This window comes from Rhea pennata, chromosome 5, assembly GCF_028389875.1.
Source record: "Rhea pennata isolate bPtePen1 chromosome 5, bPtePen1.pri, whole genome shotgun sequence".
NCBI lineage: Eukaryota > Metazoa > Chordata > Aves > Rheiformes > Rheidae > Rhea > Rhea pennata.
In genome coordinates, this window is record NC_084667.1 from 38,045,093 (window position 1) to 38,070,275 (window position 25,183).

Below are 25,183 nucleotides of genomic sequence, written 5' to 3' on the forward strand. Positions count from 1 at the left end.
TGAGGAAGACACATCTAGCATGATGATTTCTGTTCTCATCAGCATATGTAAGGTCGGTTCCTGGGGCAAGGCACAACAGTGCATTGTTTCTTTAGTTCTATGCCTAGCGTTTTAGGTAATCGCTATTGTCTGCCGAGGGTTTGGAGCTAATTTCAGGTAGGCAGAGATTTATCCTGGAGTAGCCCAGGAAAATCGCATAGCAGAGGGGTGGAATTCTGCACTGAGAAGAAAGAAAAATGGAGATTCTTAAGTTAGGCAGGCGCAGGCAACCCCTGAGACTCTTGGGCACCTCCTAGGATGCGATGTAGGCGATAGTAATTGGTCACTTGTGCAAAACAAAGTCTCGGGGTTGCTGACTTTGGATAAGCCACAGCAGTCCTATCATGTCATCTTGGGTCAAGAGTTATCATAACCCCTTACTGTAGTGTTCCTGAGGGTGGAGGGAAAGGTAAATGGAGGTGCTAAAATCAAAAGATTCGTGAAATGATTTGTCGAAGCATAATTTTAAGCTGCAAGTCCAGTTGTTTCTCATCACTCATTTTCTTGATTTGTTTAAAGTTAGCCTGGGAACAAAAGCTACATCTAGCATTTGCTAGTGGGGAAGGCAAAGCTTTGCTGGAGATTTTCTGCTCAGAATTACAGCTGAATCAGTCACATGAAGCAGCATCATTCTCAGTGTGCAACTTCTCCATCTTGCCTAAAATATTCTTTAAATATTCTAAACTTGTAGAACATTCTTCTCATGAAAGACACACTTAAATGATTCTATAGGAATCCCATGAGGTCTGTGACTTTTTTCTTTAATTACTATAATGTGATGCAACAGAGCAAAGCATTCCACTAAAAAGCAATATAACTTGGGATTTTGAGTTGCTGGGATAGATCTTCTGACTTTCAGCAATGATTTTTCCCTAGATATTGCTGTCACTTCAGTTATTTATTTGTACATTCTTTTTAATTAGTGATCATCATTGCACTATTTTAGCCTTGTAAACATCCTTATTGCATCTTTGTAACATCACTGAAATACAGGGAATCCTCTTGCGAACCAGGAAGTTTGAAGTGAAAAATAATCAACTTGCTCTAAAACAACACATTAATTGCAAGATAAACTTTCCTAATCCAAAGTTTGTTTATTAATGGGAATTGTTTCCTTGACTCTACTGTGCTTTGGATGTGCTCTTATCGTCCACCATTTTACAAAAGGCTTGCCTATTGTAAATTCAAGACAAAGTTGTTTATATGCTTCTGAGATATCTGTGAGTAATCACAAGTGACATTTAAGAAGCACTTTACTTGCAATATTAGACTGAGCTTCTCCATAGCATTGATACTACCTGAAGAGCTGTTATTTCATCTGTTTTATTTCTGCATTGACACAGATTGTAGCAATTATATGTAGAAAAGATACTGGAGACAGTACATGTGAACAAGGAGATGTCTCCCATGTGATGACTATTTTTACTTCTATGAAACAAAACTTATGACCCCAACTACTTTTGTTCTGCCTTTAAATTCCCTTCTGATTTCATCTTTCTTCACTTAGATACAGAGGAAAGAGAAGAACAACTTGTAAGCCCTCACTGCCATTGATTTGTAGATCACATCTTGAGAATGACTGTGTTTAAAAATTTCTGATTTGGAATAAGTCTATTTGTCTTTCATTATACACTTCTTTATGTCCATCCTGTGTAGCAAGAGTTTCTAAACAAAATAAAATATTCCCCTCTGTTTCCCATGATGCAGCATGCTGAGGGGCTGGCATCCTCCACACCAGAGCTGATTGCAGCCTGTTTCCCTATGAAGTGATTTGGTTCCTCTTGGAAATGAAGGCCAAAAAGACCTGAAGTTAGAGTAGCTTTATGGTCAGAGCAGTGCAGTGTTGTTTTGCAAAGGCCTTCAAGAAATGATAGTGTTGTGATACCTGCTGCCTGTCATCAGTGGAGCTCTACATGACTGAGATGAAAGGCAACAGAGACCTACTGGGGATAAAAAGTGCATCTCAATGTGTAGTACAGCCAGGCATCACCCAGCAATGTCACCAGTCCAGCCTGGAAAGGATGGGTCTGGTTAGAGTACAGCGAGGGGCGACACTTTTCTACCCTTATAAGTGCTGAGGCATGGCCTGAAAAAGTTTTTGGCGGATTAACTGTCTTCTAGCCTTATCATTATGAGAAGCAGTATATGCAACATACCCATGGCTTACCTCATTAGAATATCCCTGTCATTAATTTTTTTTAAAGAATACGAGTTCACTACGCTCCCCATTGTATGAAGTCCCATCTCTGGTTAGTACTGTTCCTGCGGTGTTGCAGAGGGAGAGGGCCAGACTCTGCTATCCTGTACATATCCCAGTCTCTTTGAATAAATTACTGTGACGACAAAATGTTTCTCCTTGTTTTCTACCAGGATGAGCAAGGCAGGTCAACAGAAGAACATCATTAAATACTTTTAATGTGTCTTAGTGCTGTAAAGCCTTGCTGTGTTTTGGGGATCTTTACAGTTTACAGCCTGGATTTACTGAACTTCACACCTACCATGAGATACCTCGAAACTATTATGAGAGATTCATGTAAAAATACGAAATCATACCGTTCATCAAAATCAACTCAGCAGGTTAAACCTGGAGAGAACTGTATGTTGTCCACCACAGCATGGAGAGTACAAATAGAGGGGCCCTGGGGGAGGCAGTCCTGGGGCCTGAAATCAAAAGGGGAGAACTGCCTGAACAGAAAGGCAGTGCTTTTCGTGCTGGAGACCTGGAGATCGCCTGCGAGCAAAGAGCTGCTTAGGATCTATGCATCCTCATAAGCACACCAACAGGCAAAGCTGGCAGGGAGAAGCCCTCAGTCTGCCTAATCTGAAAAGTAACTGGGGAAAGGGGTCAAGTTTCTGCAAATAAAAGTCCCAGGTCAGGCACGTCTGAAAGCTCCTCTGTTTCTCCTAGTAACGTCACTTGGTTTTAGTGAGATTTCCTTTTTATAAAGCTTGGCCCTTTTATAACCACCTTAGGGAGCTGCAGTAGTCATCGCTTTGCAGCACAGATCCTTCTGCAAGTGGGCAGAGGCTCAAGCGACCGCCTCTTTCTCATCCACCCTCAAGCCTCTATTACGGTGTGCCATCCCTGTGGCCGTGTTCCCATTTACGTGCAAGGTTAGCGAATACAGTGCCTCTGGCCAACTCTTGGGGGGTGAAGGAAGACGCACACAGTTTTGCAACCTCTGAGGCTGTTCAGGCAGCTGCTTTGACCTAGTGATTTCAGACAAACTTGATTTCAGGCAAACTTCACTGTATTTAATGAACTGCTAAAGACTGCGGTGGGTATAAGGATTGCTCACCTCTTCATCCTCTGTCCCAATTTGAAATTTTGTGGTTGCTCATTTTTAGCATGAGCCAGGCAACAAGTGACTTCAGTGTATTTTAGTTAATTAAGTAAAAAAGCACTCTCTCTATTCTTGTGGTTTGCTGACACCTGAGTAAGAGCCTCACGAACGCCTGTGCTATTGCTGCTTATCCACGCTGGCTAACTATGAGCAGTGTGCAGTGTTTCCTCCGGTGCCTGCTTGCCTGGGCAGGAGGGGGTAAAATTGCCTGCAAAGAGTCAGCTCTTAATCGTATCTCAAGGACAGGACACTCTCCCTGCTAATTGGGAGAAGGGGGGAGAAATCAGACCAATTTCCAGGGGCAGGATAACGTGTGTCTTGAATTACGAAAGCGTAATCTCTTTATAATTCTGGGAGGTTCTTTCTCAGAATCATTTTATCACTTGAAAGTGTTTCCTCATGAAGAAGAGCTAATAGCGTACTTCTCAAATGTGCAACCCTGCCCTTGGAAGTGTGGCAAAGACCCCCAGGCAGGATTTGCTGCTCAGATGTTGTGGTGTCAGCGCCATGGTCCCTGTTGTAAATCCTGTGTTTTTACAGTGAAGTCCCATGTGCAGAGGATACATAAAATATGCATCAGAGACTGCATTGCAGGTAGAGGAGGAGGATTTTCTTTCTGCTAAACAAAGATGGCAAACATTGAATAGATTGCAGGATTGCAGGAGCTGGTGTTTTCTTTGAGCAGTGCTAAAGCCAAGTTCACTTATAATCTGGACTGTCAGATCAGAGACTTCACTAGTTTCTATATACCCTCACAGAATGAAGTTTTTATTTTTCTGTTTATTCTCCAGTGTCCTGTGTAGTTTTATTTTTAGTAGACTTGTGGTAAGAGCAAGTATTAGATTCTACAGTGACCCTGTCCCTTTTGTAAATTGCCCTTTTTGCCCCTAATTTTTACTCTGCATCATCCAGAAAGTTTTGCTCTAGAGATGCTGCATTTAGGGGTGCCTCTTCATGTTTTTGTGTTGCTGCAGTCTCCAAAGCCTGGTCGATGTCCTGTTTGCTGTGATCTGGCCATGTCCCTGCATATTTCTCTCCATGTCAGTCATGTGAAAAGGATTGATCCAGCTGTCATTAAACCCTTCCCAACTAATGTTCAGTGTGACTTGTGGCTATAGTAGCTGGAGAGATTTCTGTGTCACTGGGAGGGGGGAAAAAAAAGTGGGTCTCTTAAGACTGAAGGGGCTGTGAAATGATTACAGTGACTCATGATGCACACGTGAACATTCGAGAGCCCACTGGGTGTGTTTCACATCATAACAGCAAGCTGGTAAATGGGAACCGTGTCTGATGTGTATTCTCCTTAATGCAGCTCATTTTTGCATCAGAATCATTAAATCAGTGTGGCCAGGGGCTGAGTTTTTTACAAAATTATCATGGCTAAGAAGGAGAGATGGTGCCTTACCCCAAAAGAGAACAGTGTAAATGCCTAAGAAAGATGAAAGGCTGGAAGGAAAACAGGCCCAGAGAGAAGAAGTAACTTCCCCAGGGCCACATAATGAGCAGCAGATTCCAGATCACCCCATGTGCCCTTCGCAAGGCTTGTACACCTTACTAATGATACCTGTCCAAGGGGAGTCCTGGTTGAGAGCTGGCTCCAGAGGGCTATGTTGGTAAGTGCACCATATTTTGGGGAACAGTGATGTTGTGTCTTGTCTAATGCAACTAAATCATTTTTTCAGCCCATCAGCACAATCATGAGATCAGTCTTCAGTCTCTGAAAGTGAATTTAAATAGCACTGACGCTGTTAGAGATGATTTAAAGTGACTAAATATTTTGTGCCTAGCTTCCTAAGGCCAAGATGAGGATAATTTTCTGTATTTTCTGTAACATGATTAGGTCGTTTCTTGCCCACTCATGTTCCTGGACATTTCAATTAAGGCAATAGTCATTGCCAATAATGACTGTAGTTTTGAAAGACCTCTACCAACTTCCCCGTAGTTTTTGAGTAACTGAAATGCTCTAGGATCTGAAAGAGATGGGTAATTTTCAAAGTTAGGAATAAGAACAGATTTTTTGTTGTTTCTAATAAGATTAATGTCTGTGTGGGAGAAATACGAAGAAAATGTGGAGGGGAATTTTCCACAAAACCCTGCATGTAAGAAGGGAGTTCAGAGCGCAGTGCCAGCATGCTCTTCTTGAGGGTGCCCCTTGTCTGCTGATGAAGCCCGCTATTGGCCCTTTCCTGGTTTCCTGGAAGATGTAAACAACCCTTCGTTAAAGCATGACTCAAACTACTCCATGTAAACGCATTCCTACTTCCTCTCTCCCTCTTTTTTTTAGAATGAATATAAGCTTTGCAATGGGTCTGACAAAGAGTGTGTGTCTCCCACGGCCAAATTCACGAAGAAGGAAACACTGAAGGTACGTGCACAGCAGCCAAGTCAGCATCAGCTGACCCGCTTTTACAAAACAGTGAAGTTTGGAAGTAGTACCTTCCAAAGTAACCTTTGGGAACTACTGTGAGTCATTTCCCAAGACCCAGAAAAGACTCTGACTCTTCCAGGAGTCATTATTGGCCAAGGGTATTATCAGGGTTCAGGATTAGATTATATATTGTACAGGATTAGATTATATATTGCAAACAGAAAATATCAGTGTATGGTGCTCTGTTCATGTGTTGCAGAGCTGTTAGGCACCTGAGTAAGATCATAACCCTTCATTGCTCTGGTCAGGAGGGTGTTTCTAGGCAGTCTGGGCAAATAATTCCTTGAATGTTTGTTTTTTTTTGTCTACCAAAACCACATTAATTTGCTTTAGGATTAAATTAGTTTTAATATCTTTAATTTAAGAGGGGGGGACAATTGTGTATTCAGCCTCTCCCCTTTCCCCACAAAGGAGAACATGTAAACTGCAAAAATTGATGGTGTTTAGTGGAAATTCAGAAGCAAAGATAGTATCTGCTATCTCGTTACATGGTTCCCCCTTGTACTCCTTTTTTGAGGAACTTGTGCTGGGTCAGGCTCTAGCTGTGCTATACAGGGCTGTCTTTAATGCCTTATGTTCTTTCCTCCCCCAAAGAGGATGTGATTACACCTGCTGTTTTCCTCTGTTCTGAACCAGGTACAAAAAAAAAATTACAGACAGGAGAAGAAAAGAGCTACCAAGCAGCTCTTCAGTGCTCTAAAGGATCCCAGCGTGGTGATCACAGCAGACTGGCTGAAGGTATTTAGTACAGACCATTGCTTCTGAGGCTGTCAGAAAAAACAAGTGCGAAGTGCTTGCTGTGTCTGAGACGTGTGCACTAGCACTTCCTTGAGCGAGGGCAGACTGAGTAATTTTCAGTTGGTGCTGCTGTGAAGCTACGGGCAATGTTTATGTTCCATCTTAACCTAATTCAGTCCATCTGTTCTTTGTCCTTAACAGGAATAAGGTCTCAAAAAGAGCATAATACAAAAGGAACTGATGATGTTCCTCTGTTCTGTCTTCCTCTTTAAAGGAGTCTGCTGGCCTTTTCCCCTTGATGGGTTTTCCTACTGAACAAGGAACAGACAGAGTAACATCTTGGAAATGGGCAGATACAGCTTGTTCTATTGACAATTGGATTTTACGTTGTCACAACCCAGAATGAAGCATAGGGGACCTAATGACAACTGTAATTTCTCCTTGTGCAAGGACTCAAAAAGTGACGGCTTCTCATTGAAGCCCTGAAACTTCGTACGTGACAAAACAAATTTGGACTGACACTGAGAGATGTTGTCTCTGACAACTATCTTATTCTTCATTAGAGCATTTACTTTTCTTGATTAATCGTGAATTGGTTGCCTCCTTTATAATGGTAAAACTTAATTTTTCAAACATCTCCAAACAAGTAGCTTTTTTCCTTTTTTTAAAAAAAAAAATTAAACGATGGATTTAATGAAACAATACAATTGCATTTGTGACCACTTTGAAAAACTGCTAACGCTGTTTTGTGATCAGTGTTAGAATCTAGGCAAATGAGAAGTGTATTTGTTTACTTAAGAAAGAAGATTAGCAACAAAATACTTCCATAGTGTTTGGTGTTGGTGATAGCTAAATACTGAGATTTTTATACAAAGCACCTGTGTTGCATTTGCTGCAGCTGGAAATTTCTAGCTCAACAATGAATGGTGCTAGGCTCTGAAAGCAGAGCACCAGCACGAGAGCTGAGAGCCAGCCTATGCACACTGAAGACAAGAACACCTTAGGCAAAATCTAACCTTACAAAGAAGTGTCCTCGTTCTTAAAGCTATTAACTATAATATATGCTATCAGTTTTAATGTCTTCTCTGTAAGAGAGAATGTGCATTGAGCTTGATGGAGAAGTAAACCGGCTGGAGAAGGTGCTTTAAAATTGTGATATTTGACAGAACCCATTAATAGCTCTGTTTGGCAGAGCACTATTAAAATGACTTCTAAGGTCAGTTAGACTAGCTATAACATTTCTCTCTGTGATGCCCTGTTTGGCATGCCCTCCGTTATTATTAACAAATCACTGTCATGTAGCCAGCGTTGCTGCTTGTCTGAAATATTAAGAAAGCTGGAAACACCAAGTAAGTAATAGAAATATGAAGAGTAGGTTGTGATAGCTGGAGTTGCATGCTCTGGGATTTTGCTGTGAGATCCCTGAAACTGTCTGGACAATGCAGTATAACTATCGTGAAAGTATGTCTTAGTCTGGCCGGGGAGCAGTGCATACTGGAAATATGAATACTGAATAAATACTGGATAAATACTGTTTTTTTCTTCTAAGAAGCAACCTAAAAGCAACTTTCTGTTTTCTCCTTGCCCCCACTCCAGATCCGTGGGACTCTGAAGAGCTGGACCAAGCTGTGGTGCGTTCTGAAACCAGGAGTGCTGCTGATTTATAAAACACCAAAGATCGGACAGTGGGTTGGGACAATTTTGCTCCATTCTTGTGAGCTGATTGAGAGACCCTCCAAAAAGGACGGCTTCTGTTTTAAGCTATTTCATCCTTTGGATCAATCAATCTGGGCTGTAAAGGTAACAACCCTAACGAGCTGAACAACTTCTCCTTGGTCACCAAAGTCTCTGAGCAATGAGAAGTCCGAGTAGGGAGAAGCAGCTTTCCAAATAGGCTACAAATAGCAGTTTGCCTTGTGTGGCTCTTTGTGAGCTGAATTTTGTCTGGTAAAGCTTCTTAGCTTCAGTGCAACAACGCACAGACTCCACTATACTGCTTTGCTACTCTGCAGTGAACTGGCATCATGCCTTGACTCAGCAGAGAGCCTAAACTGATGAAATCTTGTAGGACTAGAGGACTGGGAAAGTGGTGCAGAGATTTTTGAGGGTGGTTATACTATCTAGATTTTCAATTATTCGGATGTTCTTAGTGACGGTGATTTGACTGCATGAAAAGATTGTGGACACTGAAATTTGGTCATGGTGTGACATCAAAGGAGCACGATGAGTTGTGGTTAGTTATACACGTGTATCTTTCTTGGTGTATAGATGCATGCATAAATTCAGGAAAGGGAAAACATGTTAGTGCAGAAAAAATGATCCACATCTAGGAGCCATATCAAGCCCTGATAGGAGATCAGGAGTTGATGCAGTTAACTGACTTTCCCAAAACAAGGATGTGCAAAGCACTAAATGCTTTTGACAACACTAGAAGAGGGTTGGCAAAGCGGTAAAAATCAGATGAATGATTTGACCAAGGCATGTTTCTGTTAGTGTCTCTGAGGTTTGGGTTTGTGGTGGGCACTGGTCTTCCCAAGCCTCAATTGTGCCACAGAGGTGTGACTTCAGATAGGTTGTCTAATCTGTCTTGCCTTGATTTTATTTTATTTAAAATGGAAATAGCAAAGCTTTCTGTCCCGCATTTGGAAGCCTTGCTCTGGCTGTTGTTGCTCAGAGACTGAGACAGTCTCTTGCTTTATGCACAGTAGCTCCAGCAGTGGCCTCTGGATCTCCCTGTAGCATGAATAATAGTAGTTTCTCACACCTCTTAAAATAACTCCCTCCAAGTTTTAAAGAGCTATGTTTCTTTTTTTTCCTTTAAGTATAGGCAAAAAGAAAACAATTACCTAATGTCTGTGAGCAAAAAGAAAGACCTCAGCACCTCTTGACAAGCACTGAATGCAACTTCTGTTAGATGCCTTGAAGAGATGGTACTTAACTGTTCTTGAACTTTGTTTCCCCATTAGAAACAGCAGCTCTGCAGAGTTATTGCAGATATAAATTCTCTAAGAAATATCATCAGAATAAACAAGGCATTGTGGTTTATTTCCTTGCTGCAAAGTGGTCAGCAGAATAAGTGTGCCTGGAAAGATTTATGTGAGAAGGATGATGGCATTTGTCAGTGGCACCAAAAAGTCTAATGAAATGGAGGGGAAGCCTTATGGGAGCAGATCAAGCAACCTCACCCTGCTCATCCTGCTGAAATGGTATATGAAGTCATGATTTTGAGTACGGTAAAAGGAGAGAATTAAAATAAACCTCAACAATCCAGGGTAAGAGCTGCTTTTTTCTGACAGTAGCGTAGCTCTAGTCTGTGCCTAGGCACATCGTTTTTGCTTTATGTCCCAAAGATTTGGCTGCCACTTTGCTTCTTACTCAATTTTAAGAGTCGTGATGCTTGTCTTATTCAGAGCCTATGCCCAAGAAAGTTGTCAATCATTTGCTATCCATGAATCAAAAAATTTGTTCTGACTTGACAGGTCAACTGAATTCTTCTGAAAAGCACAGTAAGAAGGATAGTGAAAAAGTAGTATCATTTAGAGATCTGAAGTGTTGCGAGATGCCAGAACTTGGCATGAGTCATCCAAAAGAAAGAATTTTTATAAATATGCAAAAGTGTATGTGTGTGTGTGTATATCTAATTTCTGTGTCTCTTGAAAAAATAAATGACAGGAACAGGAATTAATATATTAAATATGAAGGGAATATATCTCTGAAAGTGTTTGTGTACTAGAGAAGATCCCAAGAGATTTGAGTTTTAAAGTCAAAGTAATGTTCTGAAGCTTTTGAGAGAGATGTTTGGAAAGCAGCGTTTGAACAGCATGAGTTTCAGGATATTTCCTGAAACTTGAGTTCAGGTTGGATTGTTGTGCATGATAGATGCTTTCAGCCCCAAGGTGAACACCAAAATACATATCAAGAAATCCACCAGCGAATGACTTGGTGTCAAAGAAGCTGTCAGCACTCTGACAACAGTTTAAGGCTGAAGTTGCTAAAAATACTAATTCATTTTATGTCATTTTGTGGCCTTCTTTTAAAGCAACTGAAGCAGAGTTGACTGACTAGTCTAAACTTGTTTTGTGTAACTCTGCAAAAAAGGCCAGTTTCTCCTGAAATAAAGGTTAGCCTGAACTCAAACAATAAACCCAAGTTACTGTCCTTCATGACAGAACTAAGATCTGGCTAAATAATTTTCACTTCTGTCTAAAGTGGCTTCTGTAGTTTCCAGAATGTCTGGCCTGGAGCTGATGGTCTGATTTGGACTCACATTAGAGGACTTCCAGCTAACTCAAGCTAATGAGCACCCTGTCAGTGTTAACCTGGGTGCTCTGTAAATGTCCGGAGGTAACTGCCAGGCTCAGCCACATACCCTGCAACAAACATTATCTGCTTCAAGCACTGTCCTAGACATTTATAGTCATGCTAGTCATGCCAGTTAAATTTAATGCGCAGCCATTTAACTTGGCTTAGAGCAGGATGAAATTTTGGGTACCTGTCAAATGGTAGGTATGTAGGGTGAAAGACGATTTCTTACAGTTAACAGCTAGACGTATGCACCAGGTAGCTTTTCCTCCCGTAAAGCTCTCTGCTTTCTGGAGCTGTCTTAGAAGCATTTCCCTGGGAGTGGGGACTACTTTATTCTACACAGTGCCCTTGGCTTCTTGAGAGTTAATTTTTTAGCCTGAAAGTCCTGCTTCATGATGCATATGAATTAGACCTTTTACCTTTTTGCTCTGCCTAGGCCTTTTGAGACCAAACCCACCAAAATCTCAAAACCAGTCATCAGCACAAACAACCGTAAGAAAAGTTTCCCTGCACGCTCCAAATGCTACTGCGGAGACACCTTGTCCATCGTGTGATGGCAGCTTGCTTCCACGCTGCTTCAGGGAAGAGACTTTTTGTGAGGATGATGGCAGGAGACCAGCAAATGCCAACTCAGTAATTACTATGAGGGTGTGGACGTCTGCCCTCTTGCTTCTTGGAGGAAGTGTACGGTTGTTGGATGGCTTCGGTTGCCCAGCTGTCCCAAATAAATGTCCTGGAATAGTTCATATTTCTGTTGGAGCACAGCTCTATTGGAGCTGAACGTTGTGGTGTGGAAATGCTCGTTATTAACTGCAGTTTGTGCTGTCATGGATTTAGAGCAGTAAATGAGCCAGGGTCAGGTCCACTGAGTCTGGGAATATGTATGATTTTTATTTTATTGATTTCAGTGTTTTGAGTCGTGCGTTTAAAGAAAACAAAGGGAAGAAGTTCTAGATATGGGACTTGTGCCACTTCTTTTAGGGATGTTTGTTCTACTCCACAACACAACCCAGTTAGTTTCATCGTCATGCTTACATTTATCCACAGTACCGTTAATGAAAGATACGTTTTTCTTCTGTAAGCTTTGTTTTATGACTCTCCAGGACTCTCCAATGAAGTCAGCTCCATTTTTCTGAGCATAAACACCCCTTTTTGATAACACCTTTAAGTCTCAAATCGAATTTAAAGAGAGGAATGATCTAAAGATGCTTCTTTATTAGTTGTACTGTCTGGAGGCTGCAGCTGAGCTCAGGGTTCCAATGTAGCAGGGAGAACATTTGCTTTTACTGAGAGACGGTCATTGTCTTGGAGGTCTTAGACGTGAAACAGGCACGATGCTCAAAGGCTGAGAAGTAGAAGGCGTTATTATCTCCGCTGTGCAGATACAGAACCTCATTTACTTTGCAGAGATGCTAATTTTATTTTTCTGGCCTGTTTTGTTTTACGGAGCTCTGTGGGAAACAGCCATCTCCCTGTGTCTTACTATTAAATACGTTTCCCTGACAGAGTGACTTGGCTGCTCCTTGTGTTTATCCACATGCTCAAACACCTCCTAAAGCCTTGTGTCAACCCCTGCTTCCTTTTTATTTTATTGGTTCTTATATCAGTTCTCCGTATCTGCACTATTCAGTTGTGGGTTTTTTTCCTCCGAGAGAGAAAGTATCAATCCGTGCACTGAAAACCGCCTCATGTAATGGTGTTATCAACAGTTCTTGAGCGCCTGCTCAGCTGCAAGCTTGGGCATGGAAAAATGCCACTGGGAATGCTGCCTGATTGCATTAATGTCACTAGTAACGTCTTGAGCTGTTCTGCTCTGGATCACTAATCAAATCGCAAATTTGCCAGTCCCAACTATTAAGCCTGTAAACAATCTTAATTTCATGAATCCTGAGCCTCTTGCTGGAGAGGGGAGGAGGGAAACAGGTGAGTAACAAGGATCCCTGTTTCTCCTGACAGTGGAAGATTGAGGTGACAAGAAGCCAGACTGGAGACTGCTGTATTTTCAGCAGTACATCTTTGTGTTGTAGGCACAGATGCAATTTGATGCTGGTCCTATGCTTGCACTCTTCATTCTTTACAAATTTTGGCTTACTGAGTGGAACTCCCAAAAAATCCTCATATAAAACCACGATGTAACTCAGACACTTGCAAGTGGGAGCAGTTTTCATTGGCAGTCAGAGAGTGAATTCTTAGGTGAAAGATTTTCTGTTACTGGAAAATATTTTGCTATTTTGTTGGTTAGAAATGTGAGGGAGAAGTCTATCCTTCAAAGAGCAAGATGGGATATTGTAGCAGTTCATACTAGAAAGGAGAGTCATACTCAAACTGCAAAAATTTCCTGGCAGATTTTAAGCATTGTCTGTACTGTTCTCTAGAAACTAAACGAAGGACTCCCCTTCCTCTGGGCCAGGTGGCAATCATACAGGCTCCTAGTGGGCCCAGATACAGTGGTGACAGACTACAGTCTAGCAACATGTGTGCACATGGGGAAACCTTCCCTCTACAGTCTCCTCCTTCCCTGGAGCAGTGCCTTGTCCCTGTAGATGCATTTACAGGGGGGAGCTTCCCCTTGCCTCCTTCCAGAAGAGCTGTCAGTGCAGTAGACCTCTCTGCTGAAGGTGCCTGTGGCACAAAGTGTGAGCCGTCACTTTTATGGTGATACATGAAGCAAAGGCGTTTCGTTGCTAGCAGGTCAGGCTGCAGAGACCTGCAGTGTGTGACGCATGGACAAATCCCTTTAGGTGTTGCGCAGAAATGACTAATTGCAAATAATTGACTTCCATTCCTAAGCTGCAGGAGCAAGATTCCTCCAGTTCTGGGGATCCGAATAAACAAAATAGTTTGGGCATTGAGCGTAGGTTAGACGAAACCAGATTTATGTCACAGCATGTCACTGCTTTGGAGCTGCAGCAGCAATATCCCGGTTATTAATGAGTTTCTCTTAAATTACTCCATCTGTTCCTTCCTTCTTTCCTATCATGAACACACACTCTGCCCACAAAGGGTAGAAACACACTAAATGGTCACTGCATCTGCTGGGCCTTACTTCGTTTTTGTCTCTGCCATTTCTAGGGCCCAAAGGGAGAAAACGTTGGTTCGATCACTCAGCCTCTTCCTAGCAGCTACTTGATCTTCAGAGCAGCCTCTGAATCAGACGGTGAGTTCTGGTCTTTATTTGCTTTGGTTAGACTTCAGGGTTGGTTGATGTGGACTTCAAGGCTGCACACTCCATGCTAGTTAAGAAAACAGGTTGATGCAATAAATTGATGCATAAAGGAAAAAATGGTAGCTGACTTAACTTGAGATGCCTTTGGTTAGCAAGCATCTAAACAGTTTGAGCAGAGCACAGGCCTGTTTCCTATTCCTCACTAAACAGCCACCTTTCTGGGCCTTTTCTGTTGGCCATGTGCGTGGATGAAGAACCTGGGCTTGCAGTTGAAGAAAAAATGCTAAGTCAGTAAATACTAGAAGATGAAAGGAGCTGCCCCGGAAACTGAGATGAGAAGGGCTTCACCTGTACCCTCAGCTGGAGAGAGATTTTAATAGCTTATCTGCCTTTCACTAGGGAGGGATCTGCTGGAGAAAAATGACATAGTACTATCAAAGGCCTGTTGATAGATGTCTCTCTACCACCAGAAATCTCTTATGAACTTAATGTACTGTGGTTTACACTACAGCAGGCACAGATGGCCCCTGTAAAATACTGTTCTGGGAATTCACAAAATTATGGAAGGTAAATTTAGGTCAGTATATAACAAACATGCCAGCTTGCTATGTGAAAATCTCTCTAAATGACTTTAGAAGGCCTAAAATATCAGTGATTTATAAGTAGATAAGATTAAAACCATATTTTAATTCCAGCTGACCTTCAGACTGTGTAATTTTTTTTTCTTACTGCAGCAAATTAAACTAGATTGTTCATTTTAGGGATGTTTTTCATCTACTCCACAAAGAATGCTGAGGTAGCATGTTTGGGTCTTACCTAGAATAACTTCAAGAATGCACAACCATTTTATGGAATTCAAGGGACTTTGAAACCAGAGTCCTTCTAGTCCAATGATTAAATTTCACTTACTTCTAACAGCTGGAAATGGGACACCAAAGATGGCAAATGCATCTTTGACATGGCATTTAGAGTAAGAGGAAACTTACTTTACTTACAGGCTTGGCACACTGTTCATCTTGCCCCTATGCAACGTGGGCTCTTCATGGTGACATAAACCATCTAGACAGTGAAAGTTGTTTGCCAGTGCGGTGAAATCATATAAAAATAAGTGGAGTTGTATAGAGCCCTAGAAATACGTGTATTTCTTTGAACATGAGGCTTTTATACCTCATGGAACAATACCACTTCTATAGCTTGTTTGTGTAAAGGAATACAGGATTCCACTCAAGTGTCACCTGTGTAGAAAGATGTAGATTGATATAATAGTCTCTCGAAAAAAAGTACTTTTGAGCTAGACTTGCTAAATTACAGGCATTTCAAAACCTGGTTAGACAGATAGACCACAGAATAGATATACAGAACAATCCCAGAGAGTTCCTAGGTAATTGAATAACTTCAATAACTGTCTATCAATCCAGATCTTCTAAATTATTTCCTTAGAGATCCATGTAACTTGCTTTTCCATTAACTTAGTTACGAGAGTGTGCAAAAGGAGCAGTGTCGTCATTGCATACATCTCAGAAAAACTGCTGTCTGATAAAGTACTTTTTTCTCTTAGCGTTTCAATTGTCTTCTAAATGAAAATTTTTATACTGGTAAAAGTCTAATAATTAAACCTTAAAGCCAGCCTGGCAAAGAGGCCTATGGCTGAACTTATACTCCCTATTTTTTGTGGACTGCTATACACTGGTTATGTGCAGTAGAAAGCTTTAGTTTTGTTTTAATTAGCCTTACCCATAAAGGTTCCCAAACTAGCAGTAGCCCTTAGGAGATCATCAAGGTAAGATGTCTCTAGCTGTGATCTCTCTGTCTGGGTCATGCAGCACAATGCTGAAAAAACGCAGAAGGGACCAAATCTGGCACATGAGAACTTTCAGTATTTAAAGGCCTGTGGGAAGCTTTCTGCCCAGTGAAATATTGTATGTCTGTGGTATCATAAGAGCTTCAAATAGTAAGTTACTTGAATGTATGTCTATGGCCAAGATGTTTACCAGGGATCTTGGGAAGCGTGCCAAGGCCACGTAGCTCCAGGTAGAATCACTTGAGAACTTAGCATAGTTTTGATTTATTTTTCCTCTTCTCTACTGCACGGTCTTATGGTTAAATAGAAAGCTAATGCAATCAAGGGAAGAAGCAGTAACTGAGAATCCTCTAAATCAAATATCATTAATCTATATCTCAAATGTAGCTAGGACCTTTGGTTAAGGATGAAATAGTTCTTGAATGGCACTAGCAATGCTCAAGAGCCATCTGCACAGATTTGGAGTGAGTAAATTATGCCCAGCAGGTTCCATTAGTTAATTCCAAGAGGTGACTGTGACAGCCAACATAAATGAAGCTTTGAGAACTGTCTCTTTGGCTTTGGACTTTGCAAAAGCTTTTGCAGAAGTGCTAGCATGAAAGATGGTGAAATGCTTAGCTGGATAAAAAGTATTTGACTTCACAGCTGAGGTCAGTGAGCTGTGAGAAGTAGATGTACCTTGAGCAGGAAGAGGAGGTAGATCTGCAAATGCGCATGAAGTACAGCTTGTACGTCCAGACTCACCTGCATCCCACAAGCAAGAGCTGTCCTGGCAGGGTTACTGGACTTTTGCTGCTGTTAGCACGGGAGCAGTGTGGGTGTCTCTGCTCCATGGAGCGGTGTAGACATGCTGACAAATAGCCAAATGCCCGAATGTTGCGTTCTAGAATCAGTGACTTGCAAATGGTATTCATGTCAATAGATAACGTAAAATTTATGCAGACAGGGACACAAAAACCGGAAGCTGTTACTTTTAAAGAAATTTAGACAAACTGTAGCAAGTTAAGACAGCCCAAAAGACACTACTCAAATAGTTGTAGACAATTATAAAGATCTATCTGTGGTGAACAGACATCTCCTGGAGAGTATATTTGAGTTTGTTTCATTTCTTTAATGCACTGGCCAGCTGTACAGGGAGCAGTTAGGGTCAAGAGAGATAGGGACTTAAGGTATAAAGAGCTAAGTTGGTTGATGCAAATGGGCCCGGTGGGATCTGTTTCCTGCCATAGTGTTAGCATATATTTGTAGGATGTTCACGTCTCCTCTGGAGATATGATATTATGTGAACGTGCAGTATCTCTGAGGAGGTGTCCTGACCATATTCTTCTTAACACAGCCTCCCCTGTCAATAGTTAGTGAAAAACGAACCACAGAACATTTGGCGAATTTAACAGTAATTCATGGAAGCCTCTGACTTGCTGGGAAATATTGAGTTACAGCATATGTTAGATGTACAGTTCTGCTACCCAGGCAGCTATATCATGATCAGCAGCTACTTGGCCTAGTTTTTTCTCTATATATTCCAGAATCCCTTCTTTCCCCCTCTGTTGTGCCATCTGTGACGGCCTGTTGGCAGGATTTGAGGTCCTGACTTCTGGACAGCCTGCCAAATCACCGCCAAGCTACAGTAAATTTCACATTCACAGACCCCTGGAGCAGTCTGCTCTGTGATGTGTTTTAAAGACATCTGGAAGGTCGTATCAGCCTACAAGGCTCAACCTGTACGAACACAACCTGTACAAACTCTCTTACTAGTTTCAGGAAATAAAATTTATTTTTCCAAACCAGTAACTGTGTCTGCAGTTCACATTTGTGCTGAGGAGGGCATTGCAGTTATCTGTTTAAACCTGTCCCAAGGGGCACTGCCGCCAAAGGGGTTATTGGGGGACTCAGTGTGGCAGATATGCAAAGGTTAAAGGCTAAACAGTGGAAATAAAAACCACACTTAGATTTTGTTCCTTGTGTGCGACCTCTCCTCCAGGCATGCTTTAGATAGGCTCCATTGCCTGATGTGGATGGAGTTCTGTGGAAAAACTGATGATCTCTCTAACTGTATTACTGTTTCTTTAGTCATTGGTAGTCACCAAACCCTTCCCACAAAATGGATACTCTGATCCAGGGAGAAAATGACATTATTGCAGTGAGGGTCATGCACAGGAGCAACAAACCAGGGAGAAGATTGCAATTCAGAACCAGTTCACATCAAAATACACCATCAGATCCTGGGGGTGCTGGGAAAAAAATTAGTTATCTTCATTTTAGCCTTATGTCTGCCCCTCTGAGCCCTTCCACAGCAATTTAAAATTCAGGCATTTGCAACCGGATTTTATATAGCTTGGTGCATAAATTGCACTGGCAGCTAATTGAAGGATCACATCCTTGCAGCTTGACAGCCAAAGTATAACAAATCATGCACATAGACACCCAAGTGGTATAGGAAAATGAGAAGCAGTCAGCTGAATACGATGACCTTAATGTTCAGTGACTGAACCAAATCAGTGTCTTCCTCATCATTCGTGAGTTGTGTGCACTTGAGCAAGAATTCATCGTTTCCAGGTGGCAGTCTACCTCAGGCTCATTCTTAAAAACATCTGTCTTGTAAGTGTACGGCAGGAGGCCGAAAGCTGGATGACTTTAATAATTCAAGAAGAATAATGCTTCCTTAGTGATGCCTGTCTGGAGGAATGTATGGTTACTAGGTGTGAAGCTTTTGAAGTCTTAATTGGCAAGAGATTCATCCCAGCTGTTCCATAGCTACAAGTATTCAGTGGCAAAAAGTATAGTCCCAGGGTGAGATTTCGGTGTGCAACACTGTGATTGCACGTCGAGCAGATTTTTATTTTCTTAGCAAGTACTGACTGAAGGTTGGGTGGCTCCTCTGTAATCATCCATTGCAAAATGTAGCAGATAGACTTGGCACATCAAATTATGAGTATTCCTAGGTGACTGTAAAGAATTTAAAAAGTGAAGAGCTTTCAGCATTACCTGTTTTTTTCTGTGGGATATTGTTGTAATTTGAGAGCTGCTCAAGGACTAAGCCGTATTCCAAGTATTTCTCGAAGAAGTTCTGTGAACTAACCCTGGTTCAGCAGCATAAGCAATCTTCTGGTTGTATTTTTCTAAGGGGGAGGAGGAGAAGCGTTTTGTGTTGTTTTTCTTAGTGGTTCCCTTTTGTCTGTGACAGAAGTGTTGGTTCGAGTTGCAGGCTCCAGGTTTCCGCCAGGCAGCGGGTGCTGCCAGGCACTGGCTGTTGGCAGCACCCTGTGGAGGTGGGCAGGGGCATCCCTGAGCAGTGGGGGGCTCCTGTGTGATTCCTGCTGGCCAGCAGTGCCCGGACCCCTCGAAGGGCTACCGAGACCTAGTCCAGCCCGTTGGGCCAAGCAGCCTGGAGAAGGTGTGGGACATCTGTGGGATGTATGTTCAGCTTTACTTGCTGCTTTTTGTAAACTCCTCTCTCCCTGTGATGGCTGTGAGCATGGCTTTTGAGCCAAATGCGAAGCATCTGTAGACAGATGTTTACCATCTTTCTGTCTCATGCCTGGCCATCCCCACCCATTGCGAGAGCCTCAGCTCCCTGCGGGGGCCCTGCCCTTCATGGTCAGCACAAAATGCCAGGGATCACGCTCTGAGACTGCCTGGTTGAGGGAACACTTTGTTCCTTCCTCTCAGGCAAAAGGAGGTAATACGGATCTTCTTGAGGCAACAGAATTTATGCAAAAATTCTCTTAAAATAGTTGTTGAGGTGGATAGAGTAGCATACCATTTAGTATAATTAGCACTTAAAAGCCTCTGGGGGGATTCTGCCATAGGCTGATGGTATGTTCTTGGGTTTTCCTTCAGGATTTGAATATATGCTTGTTTTAGGGCATAGTCTGTAGAAGATTATGATAAAAATCTGATAATTGATTGTAGTGTTTTGCATTACAGTTTTAAAAACCTCAGACCTTCTAAACAAATGCAATTCCAACTCCTTCCCAGCTCTTTTTTGCTTCTTTTATATGAATCACATTGTGCTGCCATTTCTCTCATAAGGAACCCAGATTCTGCTTCTCTAATATAATCATCCTGCATACAAAACTGACTGGAGTCAAACAGTCAAAATGTGGAAATGTGAGAATTAAGGTAACCAGTGAAGCCTTCATGCAGACTACCATAACTATAGACGATAGCCTTTAATTACGCGACTGCGTACTTTTTTTCCCTTCTGCAATTCCTGAGGGAGTGAGTAGACTCATTATATAAGCAATTAAGTAATCCAAATGCCTGAATTCTCCTATCCTTTTCACAGCAAGAATGAATATTACTCAACAGCAAGATCACTCGAACATAAAAATGTTTTGTGTAGGCCTGCAGCAATGAAACAGGTTTCTCTTGTGTGCCAGCCTTGAAACTCAGAGGGCATAATTTTTTGGTGTTATGGTGCAATTAACACATAACTGATTTGCAGAGAATGTAACCTTTTCATTTGCAGAGGAAATGCTGTATTTGAAGTCTGTTTCTGTGGCATGTATTTGTTTGGATTCACAGCACCACCTGATGGCCAAAGGCCTGTGTCTTAGCTTTTATGCTGCTCTGCGTCCCTTGAATTTACTTTTGGTTAGAAACGAATACAGGACCATAGCCTGATGCCGTTCCTGTGCTCTGTGGGGCAGAGGTAATGTTGACTGCTAATGCACAATGTGTTTCTCTAGTGAAAATTCCTCAAAAACTTTGTGCTTCTGCACTGCAATATTAAAACGAAGACTTCTAGCAATTTCTTTTGAAAACGTAGGCCCTTTGAATAAGGTTTCCAAAAGTGTTAACGTTACTAGTAACACCTCCCATGAATATATATATTAAAAAAATGCAAAACCTAAACACATTATGTAGAAATTGCTTTTGGCAGTGTGGTGGGACCAAAGATTCGGCCAAGCCCATGAGCACATGCTGGGAGGAGTGAAGGCAGCAGCCCTGCTGGCCATGAGAGCTACCTCATCACCACCACCCTTGCTTGAGCTCAGGGCTGCAAGTAGCAGCCAAAAAAAGGCTTTCATCTTAACAGGTCAGGGAAGGGGGGATGCACAGGGGGAAGTGGATTTGCACTCTGAGCAGTCATTTACTCTTAACAGGTTATCCATGCAAATCCTCCCCATGGCAAGGAGGGAGTAAATCTCTGCGTGTAGAGCCTTACTGTAAGAATGTTTGTTAAATACCAAATAGTGTGAAATCAATTCCAACAGCCTTCAACCATCCTAATCTTTTATTAACCATTATGAATGGTTTTATTATTAAATCATAAGCTGGTGCTGATGGAATTTACGGGAGGAAATTGGAGGAGATGACTGGGCTCTGTGGTGTTCGTGGTTCAGTGTTCAAGTGGAATTCTTCAAAGTTTAGGCTTTTTTTCCCCCTCTCTCTCACTGGTTACAGCTTTGTATCAAAGCAAGCACTAAGAGCTACTCAAATTTATAAATATTTCTTTATATACCTGTGATGTGGATTTCTTTAAACTCTCACTGATCTTTTCATAGAACTAGATTTTGGTCATATCAAAGTTGGTGGGAATTCTGCCCAAGAGTAGCTGGATCCCCGTGAGGTTTAAGCATGTGCTTGATGTTCAGTATGTAATAGAGTAGTACGTAATAGCACCGTTTCCCAAGTGAGACTTAGGAGTGCATGTGGTCCAGAGGAAAACTGTCTGTAGCAAATTGCCATTGCTGGAGCAAAATCATCAGTCGTTTTCTTCACTGCCTCTCAAGTGCACTTCTAATTATTGCAAAATGTGTTGGGAGGACTGTAATGAAAAGCTCTGTTTTACATGCTAGAAATTAGAGGGTATCTCCCTTGATACCTCCATTCTTGAATGCTCAGCCAATTTGCAGGTGTCCTGGCCTCATTAGTGCCTCTGAACTACGGCAGCAGGCTATTTTCAAATGCTTCCAAGAATGCAGAGGCTCCAGCACCGCAGTGGTTATGCTTTAGCACTAATACATCACATTGTGGGCTTGGAGGGGTCATTGCAAAAGGAGCCAATATGCAGTTTGGGTTCCTGTGCTTTTTGTTTGCTGCCTGCTGGCATTGATCTGTCTTATCTTCGTGCCATGCCTGCAGTTTCTTGTATTGGCAAATTACCTTCAAGTGAAGCCTTTTTGTGGCAGGATCAGAAAAACCAGTACTCCTCCCTGATTATCTGACAAGCTAGGGGAAGAATGGTAAAACAGGAAAAAAATGGAAAAAGAGGAAAAGTAGGCTGACAAGCAGTTCCCTCACAGGTGCCGGGACCTGGGTGGTGGAAGATGGCCAGCGCTGCTCCTTGCTTGCATTCGGCGTGTGCTCTCTGCAGCCAAGACTGCCAGGCAGTTCAAAAGCACCGCACATCAGTGCATGTGTATCTCAGTCGAAAGCAGACAGGGACAAAGCAGGGCGTGAGTAGGTGGGGGAAAGAAGTGCTGCTAGAGCAGAGCGGGGGTGAGCTTTCCGTTGTATTACCTGTGCACGTTACTCATGCAGCTGTCAAAGTGTACACCATTCCTGGTCAGATTATCTAAGGATTATACATACGAAAAGTAGATTATTGTACATAATGACTTCTTGCCTTAAAATGTGCTTTACACTGAGGTAAGAAGCTTTTGAGAGGCGATGAACAATTCGTCTTATTTGCTCTCCTGTGCTTAAATAATTCCCCTTGTTTTACAGGCCGATGCTGGCTGGATGCTCTGGAGCTTGCCCTGCGCTGCTCCAGCCTCTTTCGGCTCAGTGCCTCCAAGCAGGGGAAGGATGGAGAAACGAACTGTTCGACCGACACAGCCCACACAGGGTTCAACAACCTCTTGCACACAAGCACCATCTCGGACCAGGAGCTCTTCCAGTAAGACTGGACTTTTGCTTCTTAATGCACAGAGCAGTTTTGCATGGCTCATACATGCGCATCCTTTTAACTTGAGCATAATCTAGCCAGAGTCCACTTAGGAAAGACATTTAAAAGCAAGTTTCCAAGTTCCTCTGCCTCATCCATTGGGTTTGGCTGATGCAGGGCCTACTGACATCTAGTACTTGAGTGCTGAGGCTGCAGGGAACATTAGCTGCATTCATGTGCATCAGAAACAATTTTATTCTGTCCCTTGCTTGGGCCAAAATGCTGTCTGGTGATGCTAGTATGAAAAATGGCTTGCCTGAGTAAAGACTGCAGAGTTTAGCCACTAAAAGGGACCTGGGGTTAGCCAGACACTTACAGTGCCTATCTACCGGTTAGCGCATATGGTTCAGTGTCTGATCTGTTTTTTAATAATACCCTCTCGCTGCTAATAACACTGTGTCATAGTCAGCAGACTGCACACGCTGCATCCTTAGTTTTATAATTACTTTCTCTCTCTACAGGGGTTTTGAGTGGTTTCCAATTTCCTCCTCAATGCATCAGATATATTTTCACATATGGGAAAAAGTCCCTGCAGCCTTCTTCTGTTCGTAGTATTACAGCAGTGTTTTGGAACAACTCACATCAACGCTCTTTAAGCAGTATAGAAAAAGGGCGAAGGGGTCTTTATCTGTTGCTTGTAGCTAAAAAGGTGACCTCAAAAATCCCTATGGTATAGACAGTTCTCCCAGTTGCTACTCTAGGGGACATGTGGTGTCTATTGCTATTCCTACTGATGTGAATTTGGCTCTTAGGGCTCACGAACGCATTGTTGGTTAGACAGTAAGTTTTTAGGGTAACAGTTTTCTTATAGTATGCATAGATGATGCCCAGCATGGTAGGATCTCACCTTCAAGTAGTTTTTTTAGGCTCTATTACAAGTATAACAACTGTGAAATCCAAGTCCTCATCAGATGGCAATGTTCTGGGCTTTCAAAGGCTTTCAAAACACCCTTTGCTTTGAAAGACTGTGGTGTTCCCAGCCTGTGCTTTCCAGTGAGAAGAGGGGGAGATCTGAACTAGGGCATCTACCTTGATACTTGGGCTGTATTTTTATTGTGCTTGGGTGTCTTCTCTAATAATTTACTTTTCTTGTTTCTTTCTGCCTAAGAGAGCCTCTTAGGACTTCGCTCATTGTGAGCCTGGTGGCTGACAGTGAATCCAGGAAGGCAGTGGATTTGTTTTTCAGCTGGTGGATGTGTGTACATAAATCCTAGATTAAATGGAGCCCATGGCGTGGAGAATATGCATGCAGGCCTGTGCCATACTGTAAATGGCAAGTGCAAAAGGTGGAGTTAAAAGAATATTCAAATATTTTTCCTCTGACATATGATGCACAAATTATGCCTCTGCTTCACCGCTTAGCTATTCAATATTAAAAGCCCTCTTGAATTACAGGGCTTAGCAGTAGCACCCATGGCAGAGTTTTCAGTAGGACACAGGACACACCACTGGAGCCTGATTTTTCTGACAAGCTCAGATTTTAGCTGAGTCTGGTTCATATCAGGGGTGTGTGAACATTTCCCGGTATCTGGCCATCCAGATGAGTCGGTCTCCACTCCACCAAGTTCTGCCTTTGGTTTTAATTTCTACCCAGACTTCCCCTAGTGGTTAAAGCCTGGGGGAGTTTGTCATTACAGGTCAGAAGGATGAGTTTCCCTGGAGGAATGAAGAACATTTAAGCAAGGGAAAAAGCAAACTCAAAACTATCCAAGTGCTGAGCAAAGAGTTTTGGGTGTGCCCCTGACAGCGGCTTTCTCGCAGGGATTAAATCTTTATAATTAAATGCCTTCCCTACAGGGAATCATACCAATTAAATTGGCACACTGTTGTTAGGGGGCCAGTTAATTACATTTAACTCTATCTTCAAATTAGCCAAACGAGTCTGTCAGAAAAACTGAAAAAGTAAAAAAAAAAAAAGAAAAAGAAAGAAAAAGGAAGATCTTGTATATTCCAGGGACAACAATCCCCAAGGGACTTGGCAAGGGGGAATCTTCCCTTGAGCCAAAGCTACATGCGCCTGCTGGCTGCTTTTCTGCTCTCCTGCTGGGAAAGAAGTCAGGATTATACAACAGTGTTGAAATCAATGTCTTCAGTAGCGTATAAATATGAAAGGAGGAGAACTGTGAAAGCGTGCTGCTGAATCAAGGGCTGAAGATCTGTGCAAACCCGTGATTTTAGACAGGAGGCTGTGAGAGAAGTGGACACTCCTCTTCTAATGTGAAACTGTACTTCTTGTTGCTTCCATCTCTTATCAGCAGCCCCAGATAACTGGCTTGTTTCCTTGTTTGATGCAGAGCCAAAGTGTGTCTGCTTTGTACAGAAAAGCAGCATCTAACCCACAGAAGTTCTGGTCGCTGGTCAAAGCTTCCAGGAACTCCCCTAGAGAATAAAGCACTGGCATCAGGCAGCTCCAATACACTGAAACAATAAATTAGCCCTGAAAAATGCCAACTCATTCATGTTCTTG

General features: G+C 42.3%; 1 protein-coding gene across 5 annotated transcripts in view; it reads left to right on the forward strand.

Moving 5' to 3' along the window:
- The window catches only part of OSBPL5 (oxysterol binding protein like 5), a 111,845-nt gene that overhangs the window by 64,659 nt on the left and 22,003 nt on the right, over nucleotides 1–25,183 (forward strand). For all 5 annotated transcript variants that reach the window (XM_062576697.1, XM_062576695.1, XM_062576694.1 and 2 more), the window contains 5 exons: nucleotides 5,668–5,748; nucleotides 6,448–6,549; nucleotides 8,146–8,349; nucleotides 13,927–14,011; nucleotides 22,497–22,668. In XM_062576697.1, coding sequence (XP_062432681.1) covers nucleotides 5,668–5,748; nucleotides 6,448–6,549; nucleotides 8,146–8,349; nucleotides 13,927–14,011; nucleotides 22,497–22,668 — 644 coding nt within the window. The remainder of the gene's footprint in view (nucleotides 1–5,667; nucleotides 5,749–6,447; nucleotides 6,550–8,145; nucleotides 8,350–13,926; nucleotides 14,012–22,496; nucleotides 22,669–25,183) is intronic.